General features: G+C 38.2%; 1 protein-coding gene across 1 annotated transcript in view; it reads right to left on the bottom strand.

The window, feature by feature from the left end:
- Nucleotides 1-3,961: 3,961 nt before the first annotated feature.
- Nucleotides 3,962-13,612, bottom strand: part of LOC106010962 (thymidine kinase 2, mitochondrial) — a gene marked incomplete in the record, with an annotated part of 39,157 nt that continues 29,506 nt past the window's right edge. The window contains 1 exon segment of the mRNA XM_035969951.1: nucleotides 3,962-4,748. Coding sequence (XP_035825844.1) covers nucleotides 4,686-4,748 — 63 coding nt within the window.

Genomic DNA, 13,612 nt, shown 5'->3' with positions numbered 1-13,612 from the left:
CATACAATGAGAAAAACCAAGCTGATCAGGATGACAGACAACAGGAGAGAGTGGGGTACCACAATCATCAATGTCTGCTCCAGACCTGACACCTGAACAAGAGGATTAAGCCGAGCCTGTTTAAGAATAGAATGTCTTGTTTTTCCTTCTGCTTGTTTAGTTGTTAGTTTTAGTAAGAGTTTTAATGCACTTATCGCATCACAAATAGGTCATATAAGTGCCAAAGATTAGAAGTGTTACATGTACTAACAAAGAGTAATACACAGAACAGAAGGAAAGATTAAAGTAAGTGTATGGGTTTAATACCCCTATCAACAATACTAGCTCTTACTTTAACATCCGTTTCCGATAAATGCAAGCCAAAAGAGTTGAGAGCTTGAAAACTACACAAAACGAGCTGAAGTCAAGAATGCCCAGCCTGAGATACAAACCAAGGCCTTCCACTCTGTAGCCCAGCAAGGAAACCAGATAAGGACGATAGAAGTTTAATTTTTTTTTAAAGCGGGAAAACACACCAGAGCACCTGCCAACCACCCACTTCCTTGTGCCTGACTACGTCAATTTTTTTTAAAAGCAAAAAACTTTCGTCTAAGACAGAGGGACACACAGGGTGACTCAAAAGTCCAGCATCACCCTGAATCTACACGGTAAACACCAGCCAGCTGTGCTGTCAAAAATCACTCCACAAAAAATTTCTGTCAGTGATATTGGTATAATAGATTCGACAACATCGCCACATTAGAAAAGTCTAAAGAAAAAAATTTGTGAAAAAGAAGATAATAAGCTCTACCAAAAAACATTTTCATTTTTTGCCAAATTAGGATCCGAATAATGAAGCCGTCAAAAGATGCTTCATAGGATATTATTGTCTCACTGAAATCTCAAATGACTCAAGTTCCACTAAAATTACCAAACTGGCAGAAAAATGGTGTCTTTGATTTCATTATTTCGACGAGCCCTTGATTTCACCACGATGTCTTACATATTACGTTAACAAATCACAAAAATCATATAAGGGGGATATACCTTCAAGTAAAAAGGGTTCGGGCGATGGTCTCCAGTCCTAGTTTCATAATCTATTTGGTAACTTCGGCAAGTGACATGTTGCCCAGTCTCCAGCTCCACATCAACAGAGATCGGATGATAATCACCTTCTTGGCTGAGGTAGATATTTTTTTTTTACAGATCATTATATACAGTGATAACAGAAGAAAAGAAAACTGAACCACACAGTAAAGGAGAAACAGAAATGAGGACAGAAAATGAAACAGAAGTTCAGCTTTTAAATGTGATAAAATATAAGAATAAGAAAAAAGGTAACAGTCAGAGAAGGAAGAAAAAGTGAGTAGAGTGATAAAGAGATGATAAAAGAGAATGAGGAATAATGTAGAAAAAGGATGAGATGAATAAAATAGGAAGCATAAAAAAGTACATTAATGAAAACACAACCAAAATAGAAACATCACTTGTACTGTCAAGATTAGATTTCTGTCATTCTTTACTTGCAGGACTTCAAAAGAATCTTTAGCATCACCTCTAAATTGTCCACAACTATGCTGCCCAACTTATGAAGAAGGAAGGAAGTAAAAACCATGTGACCCCAATCCTGAAAGATCGGCATTGGTTACCAATAGGCAGACGCATTATCTATACGACCTGTCTCTTATGTTTTAATCTCTCATCGGGCTGGCACCAAACTATATCTCAAGTGGCATTTATAAATATACACCTTCGAAGAAACTAAGATCTGCTTGTGTCAAAAACCATTTCAACTGAACCAACTAGCCTTTCTAAATAGTAAGATTATAATTATTGTTATTTGAGAGGCAGCGTGGTGAAATCAGGCTCTCGTCAATTTTTGGCCATGTAGAGTTATTGGTATCATAAAAAAATATCCATTTATCTTGAATGCAAGTCCAGATATTTGCGAAAGAAGGAGGTGGGGGTCACCTACTTTCAGAGGTAAAATTAGTGAGAAAATGGCCGCCAAAGATTAGTTATTTCCTTAGCTAAAGAGTCCGTGGTAACTGAAAATGTACATTTTTTGTACCTTTAATCAACGTTTTTCAGAAAAATCCACACATAAATGAGTTCTTTAATGGGTCTGTAAGGTGTTGAGCCAAAAAACAAAAATTTGATAAAAATTCACAAACCTGCGGAAAAATGCAAGTTTCTTCACTTTGATTATTTTGAAGAGAGCCTGATTCCACCACGAGGCCTCACATTTATTAGAAATAGAAGCAACAACAAAAGCAACTGATTTTTAAAAGATTCTTTAAAGTTTCGGTAATATCAGGAAGTGCTGATCCTTCCGTTTCTTGACAAAATGCGTACATTATATGTGAGGCAGCGTGGTGGAATCAGGCTCTCGTCAAAATAATCAAAGTTAAGAAACTTGCTTTTTTCTGTTGATTTGTGAATTTTTATCAATTTTTTTGTTTTTGGCTCAACACCTTTCATGCCCATTAAAGAACTCATTTCTGTGTGGATTTTTCTGACAAAACGTTGATTAAAGGCAAAAGAAATGTAAATTTTCAGTTACCACGGACTCTTAAACTAAGGAAATAACTAATCTTTGGCGATCATTTTCTCACTAATTTTACTTCTGAAAACAAGTGACCCCCACCTCTTTTCTTTCCAAATATCTCGACTTGTATTCAAGATAGATGGATATTTTTAAAATCCAAATAAAGACAAGTGAACAAGCTTTACGATGATACCAGTTAACTCTACATGACCAAAAATTGACGAGAGCCTGATTCCACCACGCTGCCTCATATATTCATTTACTAAGAGGATCCTGACAGCAGGCAAACCTTTACAAGACATCTGTGTATCATCCTTGTTTTATCGTAGTATTAACTCTTTAAACCCTCGGTTTTTTCCACCGTTTCCCGGAGTTTTATCTACAGTCCCCTAAACCTGGTACACGATGTCTCATTAGAACCACAAAAGCTTGTCTACAACTTCTAAAAGGCAGACACAAAGGCTTATTTATTACTAAAAAACTTGGTTCGGGAATAGTTCCGAAAAACAAGCAAAAGCTAACTCTAAATAAAACGAAAATGTGGTCACTAGAATCGGACGCTCCCAGCATTCAATGGGGAACAGGGTGGTTGGTTACCACTGGACGTTCCCAACGTCTGATGGGGTTTACAGAGTTAAAAGATATAAATTGCTACACTTCTTGCAGTTTTTGTATATGAAGTCAAATACCTCGTTTTTCCATTAATCATATTATGTTCAAATGCAACATTTCATTAAGCTCACCAGTGACCATACGGTGGTGGTAGGAAATGTAGCCTTCTGAGGTACCATGAGCATAAAAATGATGAAATGATATCGTTTTACCGCCCCTATCAACACTATTAGGATATTTAAGAGGCGGGACCTCCGAATTTAACGTTCATCTCCAAAAGCACGGAGCCAAGTCGGAAATTTGTGTAAAGCATTTTACCCAAGGACACAACGTTGGACCCAGCTGAGGCTCAAACCCCAGAACCTGCAATCTCACTTAACTCATTATAACGAATCCTGTAGCCTAATCAATAGGCTACCAACGCCACCTGCCTTAGGTGTGAAGGTAGCAGATGATAATGCTCAGAGAAGTGTTCAAACTATAAGTCAATGTGTAGATATGAATATTATACATTACATTATCGCTATTGTCTTGTACAGGAGCTTCGATTTACATGTCATTAGCATAGTTGCGAAACAAGAATACATTTGCTCACTTACGCATCCATGCGATCCATTTGATCTTCATCAATTTCCCACACACAGCCTAAGACATAACTTCCTTCTTTCGGTTCTATCGTGGCTACTGCACCAAACCAGTGCAACTCATTATAACCTTGTGGTGTTTCGAAATCCAAAACGTAATCCTGAGAAAACAAATAAGAAATAGAATTTTAGAATAGTAACTTGAAAGTTCTAATAATACAAGCTGAAAATGCAAAAATAATTACACACAAAGGGTTTATTTCAATCTCAATACTTGTCAAGAACTTGAGTTAATTTGTAAAACTTCAAAAACACAATACCCTGCTCCTCTGCTTATCTAGGTCGTCAAGCTCAGTAAAAGTTTGAAGGGGACAGCACAAATGTTTGTTCTAAATCAAATCAGAACCTCGTTATTGAAGCAGACAAAAATGTTGGCTTTCATAGTCATAAAAGGTAAGCCTACTTTCAATTCTTACTGTCAAGATTTCTGGGGATAGACTCTATAAAATTTTGAGAAGTGCAAAAAGTTGATTACAGCTTTTAACGTTTAATGATCCTCAAATCAACTGCTTTGTCATTGTGTAAGACTCCGCCATGCAACATTTTGAAAAGAGGTGTACGACAGTCTTACCGAGCATTTAAGATATTCCTCTCTTCTTTACATTTCAATTCCTATGGTATGCGTTTCCAATTTTCAAGATGGCCTCGTTTCCATGACAACGCCTCACGTAATCGAGCATGTCCACTGCTGAACATGAATCTTTTATCTCATACTTACTGTCGGTGACAAACGTTGTTTCAGTTTGTCTTTAGTTCTAAAAAATCTTGTCCCGTAAAAACTCACACTCAATTTTCCAATGCATCGAAACCTTGCAGTAGGATTGCATATAAGGATTCTCTCCAGCAGCAAGTTACTACCATAAGAAAAGTACTGAAAAATACCCATCTCTTTGTACTAGCTCCTACTCAAGGAAAGATGGCCATAGACTTCGATCTCTCCAGGTGGAAAGTTCACCGTTGAAGTCCTGAGGAAGAAATTAAGAAACCCTTTATCATAATGAAGTGACTATTTCTCCGAACGCTTGGGAAAATAACCGTGACCTCTATTTCCCCGAATAGTTTCCGTTCTCAAGATTTTTTTTTATTTGCGAGAGTTCGGCGTCATCTTTCATTCTCTGCCATTCCGCGAGGACTGGGAAGAAGCATTTTTTGCACTGAATTCAATTTCTAGAGCAAGAGATTTTTAGATGTCTGAATATTCAGATACTTCAATTGTGGTTTGGGCAACGTTCCCGGACTATACTTCATTTGTCTCATTTGAAAATGCCTTCAAAAGGTACTGAAAAAAAAAGCTGCTTGACTTCAGCAATAACTTATTTTGCATTTAATCACCCCAAAAGCAAAAACTATATATATCACAAAAAATCGCTCCAAGCCCTCCCACCATTCACACCTTACACACACACTCACACAAACACACACACACACACAAAGACACACACACACATGCAGCGCGCGTTCGGAGAAATAGAGCTGGCCTAACTATAATAATTAACAAGATGCTGAAATAACTTAAATAATAAAAGGGCCTACATTTTTTAATTTTTATCATTTTAAGGGAAGAGTTCAACAAAAGGCTGGCACTTACACTGAATAGGTCCAATGAGCAAACTATACAAGAGTTAGGGTTAGGCTAAGGGTTAGGGAAGCCTACAAGAGTTAGGGTTAGGGTTAGGGTTACCCCCCCCCCGTGCTCCCTTATTCTCCTACACTCACTAGGCTACACTGAGTTTGTTTACTTATTTCACGTGATTCTGGCTTGTCTGGTGATCACAGCGAATTATAAACCACACTATACAAGAGTTAGGGTTAGGCTAAAGGTTAGGGTAGCCTAGCCTACAAGAGTTAGGATTAGGGTTACTGAACCCAACATTTTTTTATACCTCGCTCAAAATATCCTCTCTTTTGTGTGTTGTTGGTCCGCTGGCCCTCTGCCTGTCCACGTCGGATTATGCGATTTGTGGTGCGGCCATGTTTTTTCCCATAATTCAGCAACATTTGCATAATTTTGGATTCCTTGCTTTTTTAAAATGTTTTTAAATAAAATTTCTCATAAAACAATTTAAAGCCTCGCCATGTGACGAAAGGGAAGTAATCGCAGTAATAAGTCAAATTTAAGTGACAAGTTGGTTATTTCCCTTGTTATGGATTTTTTTCCTTGAGCATGTTCAATTTTTCAATCCATAATCATCAAAAGTTGTTCTCATGTCTGCTGATGTTTCAAGTTTCACAGGTGTCGCTGAGTTTTACTGATGGGCCAGCATCAGAGGTCCTGATGGCCTTCTTTTTTTTTTATTATTAAATTTGTAAAAATCGTTTTTCTCACCTCTATACAACTGAAGTGAAAGTTTCAGAGATTATATTTTTTGTTTGCTTTATTTTCCCACTGAAGAGTATCTTTCCAAATACACAAAAAAACTACTGATACTGATGTTCTATTTTCAATTCTTCTGCACATAGATCAAAAACCTGAAAATTCTTGTTGAAAAAGCGCAAAACATGTCATGAATGGCGCTATGGTAACTTGAATAATTTTTGCATAATTTTGAATTTGACTTGCATAATTTGGCCATCTAAATTAGCATAATTTTGTGGGGACAGCTGTGCAGAACTCCTTCCCATTCTTAACTGAAATCAGTAGCCAGCCCATGGAATAATTATAATAATGTCCAGACAGTCAAGAGGCTAGCCCAGAATAGGGAAAGGTGGTGAGTGTTTGTTTGTTCGTGGCTTTGGGTGAGATCAGTAGTTACTAATAATGATGATGATTAGCCAGTCCTCTGCAGCTTATAGACCATTTCTCCATGTTGCCAAAGATAATTTTTGGCACGGTCATGGTGAATGAGGCAGATCCAGATCTAGAGTCTAGAATCTAGAAAATATTTTAGGTCATAGATCAACCAAACTAGTGTCTATAGTCACTATAGATCTAGCCTAGATATCTAGGTCTAGATCTACATCTAAATCTAGATCTAGATTTATATCAATCCGAATTTGTCGGTGATACAAAATCTTACGCGAATTCTAAATGGCAGCGCAGATTTAATTCTGGCTGTTTAGGAACATTCATGAAATCAATTCAGGCTGGAAGGAGTTAAACTAAATGACGGACCCTTTTCTCCATACACTTACCTCTAGGCCTAGAATCTATATCTAATCTAGATCTAGATCTATATCTATCTATAACATTTCTCTGATTTTGTTCTCATCGACTCACCGATTGGGAAGAAACACTGCAGAATCTACAGTAATCTACTGCAGACCAGAGCACTTTGGCCTGCTAAAATCTAGAGGTACATTGCAGTACATAACAGTCGGCTTCAAATGATGAAGATAGTACTTCGTCACATTCATTTGTTTTGTAAGTACACATCAAAGAGGGTTATAAATTTTGATAGTAATAGCATTATTTAGATGTTTTACCTCTTGGACGAACATCAAAGACCTTCTTTCAAGCAACTTCCTAATTGGCACACATCAAGATAATGACTTTCTATTATTGATTGTACGGGTCGTCTCTCTCTCTCTCTCTCTCTCTCTCTCTCTCTCTCTCTCTCTCTCTCTCTCTCTCTCTCTCTCTCTCTCTCTCTCTCTCTCTCTTCTCTCTCTCTCTCTCTCTCTCTCTCTCTCTCTCTCTCTCTCTGGCTGAAGAGGGGCAGGGGAGGAGGCTACCCCCCCCTCCCCCGATTTCTTGAAAGCAGTGCAACGGGGGTGTTTGTGAGGGATATTAATTATAATTACCCTGTTACAAAAATGTGTAAAAATCAAAATACTACGCAGACCTAAACGGTAGAACTTGTGCGACACTGTCTACTGGATATATGAACTTCATTATAGTAGGCCTATATGTAAATTATAGTGCAGATTTAAAATACCTCCTTTGAATCCCCCAACAAAAAGCAGCCTGGAGTCATGGTCTAGAGATAAATTATTATTAAAGGGAATCTTCTGAAGTCAGACATTTTGTGTTGTCTATAGTTGCACATTGACAGGGTCGATCGAAAGACCTCGGGTACTTGATGAGAGGCATACGTCCAATGACAAACTAAATATTGTGAGGCAGCGTGTTGGAATCAGGCTCTCGTCAATATTTGGGCATGTTGAGTTATTGGTATAATCTTAAAGCTTGTTCCCTTGTCTTTATTTGGAAGAAAAAAATACCCATTTATCTTGACTACAAGTCGAGATATTTGCGAATGAGGGAGGTGGGGGTCACCTGCTTTCAGAGGTGAAATTAGTGAGAAAATGACCGCCAAAGATTAGTTATTTCCTTGGTATAAGAGTCCGAGATAACTGAAAATTTACATTTTTTGTGTCTTTAATCAACGTTTTTCACAAAAATCCACACAGAAATGAGTTCTTAACTGGGCATGAAAGGTGTTGAGCCAAAAAACAAAACTTTGATAAAAATTCACAAACCTGCTGAAAAATGCAAGTTTCTTCACTTTAATTATTTTGACGAGAGCCTGATCATTTCAGTCTGGGCTCTACCCTGAGAAATCTGGGAGCCAATTGGAGAAAAAAATAAGAGAGGTGTAATGCTTGGAGGAATCGGAGAACCTTTGGCACACTGACTCAGGTACCGTACTTGATGATAAGAAATTTCACTTGACTATCCCCAAATCTTCAAAGTCCCATAAATCAACAAATTCTATTGTGCTGTTCCCCGAGAGCAAAAATAAACCCCTCAGCTGTGACCTATATAACTCACGCTATTTTTTTTTATATATGTCGAAGGAAACATGCTGCTCCTGTGATGTACGGTGCTCGCCATGACTTGCGGAGCACGAGGACCACGATCATTGATGTCGTTCATCGAATTTTGCATTTGGCCTACTGCTTGTATGATGTAGATATATCTATTTCAGAAAACTAATTGCAGATTCGCATTCAGCAATATTTTGGGGGGTATGTCAAGGAGATTAAAAGTAATGGAGGATGCTCTGTGGACGGCACCGCACGCCTGATACTGATAGGAGCCCTCTCTCGCGGCGGAACTGTGGGCTACCTGCGCTGCGCGAATGCTCGACTCACGCACTGAAATCTAGATAAGAAAGAAGGTTTTATTCCGAGGTCCTTGAGATTAGGCAAGTCAATTAGTAAAAATGCCTTGCACCTGTGTTGTATTTAAGTGTAAGAACCGATATGATGCTGCAGTGGACCGCAGTTTTCACAGTTAACTTGTATTCCTTTTTAAAAATTTGAATGAAAGTGTTTTTATGCCGCCCCCCCCCCCCCCCCCCCCCCAGCAACACAATTTAGATCATTTATATTCATAAGAGGCTGGCTCCGGCGCTACCTGCCAAGGCCAACCTAGGCTGAAAGGGATACAACACCCCAGCAGAAAGACCGAGATACTCAATTCAATTTTTTTAAAGTATTCTTATTCATAAATATAATTATTATGTGTATATATATATATATATATATATATAATTATTATGTGTGTATGTATATATTATACATTTTAATTAAAGATATTGCTTTCCATTGTGTGTGCAAATTAGATGCTACTGTTGTCTAAATGTAGATATCTAGAGGCTCCATTAGTCTTCAATAGAATATGAAATCAATACTCAACTACAATAATGATGAATATTTTCTATGTTAAAGAAACATCAAACCATATCAGATGAGGGGAGAGGGTAGGGTGGGGTGGATAAGAGTTTGAGTCTTGTTAGATAGAACTATACTTGGTTTGATTCTTTTGTTGTAGTCTTCACCTAAGATCCCACAAACAATAATTCCGGTTCACTTAAGATTCTGCAGTTAAAAAATAAACCAAACAAAGCAACAACAAATTTTACTACACAAGAGTCATCACTAACATAAATTATCCCCCTCTGGAGTGTAATAAGGGGCTAAAAACGTTACTCTCCATATCATACTTTACAAAAAAAAACCCAACCCTTCAAAGGTCATCCACGCTCATGCACGCGATCACACCTCCAAAAGTGCTGTTATCTCTTTTTTTTTTAATATTTGAAATCATTGTGCGCTCCACTTTGTGAAAACCAGGAAACAAAATTATTGTAATCAATAATATTATTACTTATAGACCAAGACATACTGTTAGCAATCAGATAAAGCTGGCATCGACCCTCTTTAGTGTTCGCTATTCCTTACACATAAAGTTAGTTATGGCACACGCCTAGAATCATGCAATCATAATATCTTAAATTCAGTTTAAAAGTATATATTTATCCATTTCTTATAATTAAATAGTTTAGCATCTTGAAAGATTATCTTTATAATTTGGTATGTTTGATTATTTTATGTTACTCGGACAGGTTTTCTTCTTATTTTACACATATTTTTGATTTTTAAACTAGATTATAACATAAAACTCTTAAAGAATTGAACAGTCCGTATCACACACATAATTTATTGTTGTTGTTTTTTCTCCTTGTCATTATCTGTCAGCCCGTCAGTTGATCACTCTCTCTCTCTCTCTCTCTCTCTCTCTCTCTCTCTCTCTCTCTCTCTCTCTCTCTCTCTCTCTCTCTCTCTCTCTCTCTCTCTCTCTCGCTCTCTCTCTCTCTCTTTGTCTGTCTGTCTGTCTGTCTGTCTGTCTGTCTGTCTGTCTGTCTGTCTGTCTGTCTGTCTGTCTGTCTCTCTCTCTCTCTCTCTCTCTCTCTCTCTCTCTCTCTCTCTCTCTCTCTCTCTCTCTCTCTCTCTCTTTCTCTCTTTTATTTAACTTTTCCCATTCTCCTTCGTCCCTTCCCAAGCCCCGCCCCTCCTCTTTCATCCCAGCCCCATCCCCTCTTCCTTGCGTGCATTCTCCCACCCCGCCCACCCCACAACGTGATCCAGCCCGATAAGATTCTATAAAAAGAAACGCCACAGTTTGTGATTTAGACCACAGTCGGTCGCCATATTTGATCCCCACCGCGGCGTACTGCTCGTGGCGCCGCGAAGAGGGAGAGGAGGCTCCATTAGTTCTAAACTCCTTGGGGTAGGCTAAGTAGAAATCTTTTCCTTCTAGAGATAGTAGTATAAAAACGGAGTGTCTACGTACACGGTAACCGGGCGAGTAGCCTCAGAGTCTATGTACACGGTAACCGGGCGAGTAGCCTCAGGTTCTACGTACACGGTAACCGGGCGAGTAGCCTCAGGGTCTATGTACACGGTAACCGGGCGAGTAGTCTCAGTATCTACGTACACGGTAACCGGAAGGTTCAAGAGGTAGTTCACTCAGCCAAAAAGAGTGTCACTTTTATTGTTTTTCACACAAGTAGGGTAAATTCTAACTCTGTTCGCAAAGTTCGCGCTTTTTCGAAAAGGGTGCACTAGGGTCAACAACCGCTCTATAGTCCAGCATGATAAATACCCACTAGATTTTATAACAGAGCGTCCAGTAAGCCTTTACTTTCGCTTTCGTTACCACCCAGAAATGTGTCAGTAATTTGCCTGATAACGCAACAATTATTGTAACATGCAGGTTCGGCATTACAAATGTGGTGACGCCATGAAAATAAATCAATATTTGTCGCTGTGTCGTGACTTATGGGGGCAACATAAAGAAAAGAAAGTTATACAAGCGTCTTGTTGGGCTCGCCATTGTGACCGGTCAATGAACCTGCGCGCGTTCTGAGCTCTTCGAAGTACAGGACTCAGGAATGGAGGGTGGGGGGGTGGGGGGGGGGGGGGGGGAGATTATTGATTTTTTTTTTTTAAGACGCACTCGGGGATATGGGGAGGGCTTAACGCAACACCAGAGGACAAAATAAAACTGAAACTGGAAGCAAATTTTAATATGTTTAATGTTTAGAATTTTGATTACTACTATATCTCTGCTACTTCTAAGTAAAGTGTGCGTTGGTGCAGGCCTTGTGTGAAAACGGCCTTAGTGTTCGCGTTTCATTGGATTGGTGACAGTAAAGTAGATCTCTATATTATTTTAGCCTTCTGTACAAGATTCGCAGATTTTCAGTATCACTGCATCTTGCTCTCCCACAGTTCTTACACCTCTCACACTGAATAAGTCTACTTGGGCTATTCTACTGTACTTTGAGTTTGAGCATTAGCTTTTGTCGTTCACGTTTATTATATAGGCCTATATATATATATATATATATATATATATATATGATATGAGTCATGACAGTCGATATTCTTGTTCTAGGCTCAAAACAAGATTCATTTTTATATAGTTTATTTATACAGGCGAATATGATGAAGGGAAAACATTAATAGGTCGCACAAGACCCCAAGCGCCACTTCTTTCTGTACGTAATCAAGATTGTAAATATTTTGTACGTGACTCTTACTTGAAGTTATCTCCCAACCCCACAAATTGGTGTGAAATAACCTTGCTTTGATAAATTGATGGTTTTCATTTCAGCATTCTAGGTTTCAACAGTATACATGTAATAATAATGGGTGTTTCGCGAAAAAGGGCTTCGCTGTGGCGATCACTCAGAAAGTTCCTCCTTTTTTTAGAATTCTGAGTTTAGACCCATGTGATTTACATAAGATAAAATTGGTTTTCAAAATGCTGTGACAATCTTTATTTTTGATGGCTCATGATTATTATAGCTAAAAATATGAATTCTTTGCTACCTTGTTTTGTACTATGTCACACCCTTTGGTGCAGAAAAGCAAGCATTAGACCAAATACTACATGAGTACATGTATAGCCTTTGGGAGTTGACCATAGCTATACCCCCTAAAGATGTACTTTTCCATGTTTGATTTTGACTGTCTTCTCTCTTCGATTAGTTTTAATATGTCCTGGGTCATTCATTTCTTATTTGCTCTTTTAGCTTTCATATTGTTTTATCCAATGTGTATGTTGTGTGACTTGTGTGTGTTTAGAGACAGAGAGAATATCGTTGTGAGGCTATGGATATTTTTGTTTATAATGTAACTACATGTACAAAGTCATAGTCAAGTCTACTTCTGACAAACTCAACCAATAAAGCGATCCTCATATCGTTTTATCCAATGTGTATGTTGTGTGATTTATTTGTGTGTAACATGCTATTTATTAAATATATATATTATATATACAGTGGCGGGGCGCCCTTGGTGCAATTGGTGCAAGCGCGCCACCTAACCCTGGCCTTCACCCCCTCCCTTTTGAATTGTTCTAAACCAGTCAGTGCTCTAGATCTACATTATTACCGGTACTTCCTTGTGATCCGTCACCAGCTGGCTGCACCAGTGAACAGACAAACGGCAAGGATGAGATTTTGCACATTTTAAGAGGTAGGGTATAAAGATCTACTTTTGAGAAATTAGATTGTAGGTTTAGAACACATACAAACTTTTTAAAAAAACAATGATTCAATTGTTTCTGAGATATTTGTTCATGGAAAATCCATTTCCAATTCGGCATTCAGTTGACATCAATATCATGATTAGAATTCGATGGTAAAACATATCAGAGAAGAGGAAATGTGCTTCAAGAATAGATTTTAACACCTAAAAGCAGTTTTCATTATCTTTTTAAAACATACCCTACCCTCAAAACAATTCAAAATAAAATATTTTAGAAGTTTAGAAGTCAACTCAACAAAAACTATTTTTACACATTGTTAATTAATGGTGGAACTATCAGGGTTTTTTTTTTTGGAAACACATTTTGGTCGAAAAGGTGATTTTTTTGGTCATTATCAGCCTGTTGCTCAAAATGGTCTGTGGCGACGTTTGGTACCTTTCCTTAGGCACACACACACATTATGTTCTTAAAGACTTTTCTTAAGCTCTCTCTCTCACCCACTCACTCTCTCATTCTGTCTCTCTGTCTCTCATTCTGTCTCTCTGTCTCTCTTTCTCCCTCCTCTCTCTCTCTCTCTCTCTCTCTCTCTCTCTCTCTCTGTGTCTG

Source organism: Aplysia californica, unplaced genomic scaffold (assembly GCF_000002075.1).
Source record: "Aplysia californica isolate F4 #8 unplaced genomic scaffold, AplCal3.0 scaffold00200, whole genome shotgun sequence".
In the NCBI taxonomy this organism is placed as follows: domain Eukaryota; kingdom Metazoa; phylum Mollusca; class Gastropoda; order Aplysiida; family Aplysiidae; genus Aplysia; species Aplysia californica.
The sequence above is the reverse complement of the archived record's forward strand: the minus strand, read 5'-3'. Positions and strand labels throughout refer to the sequence as shown.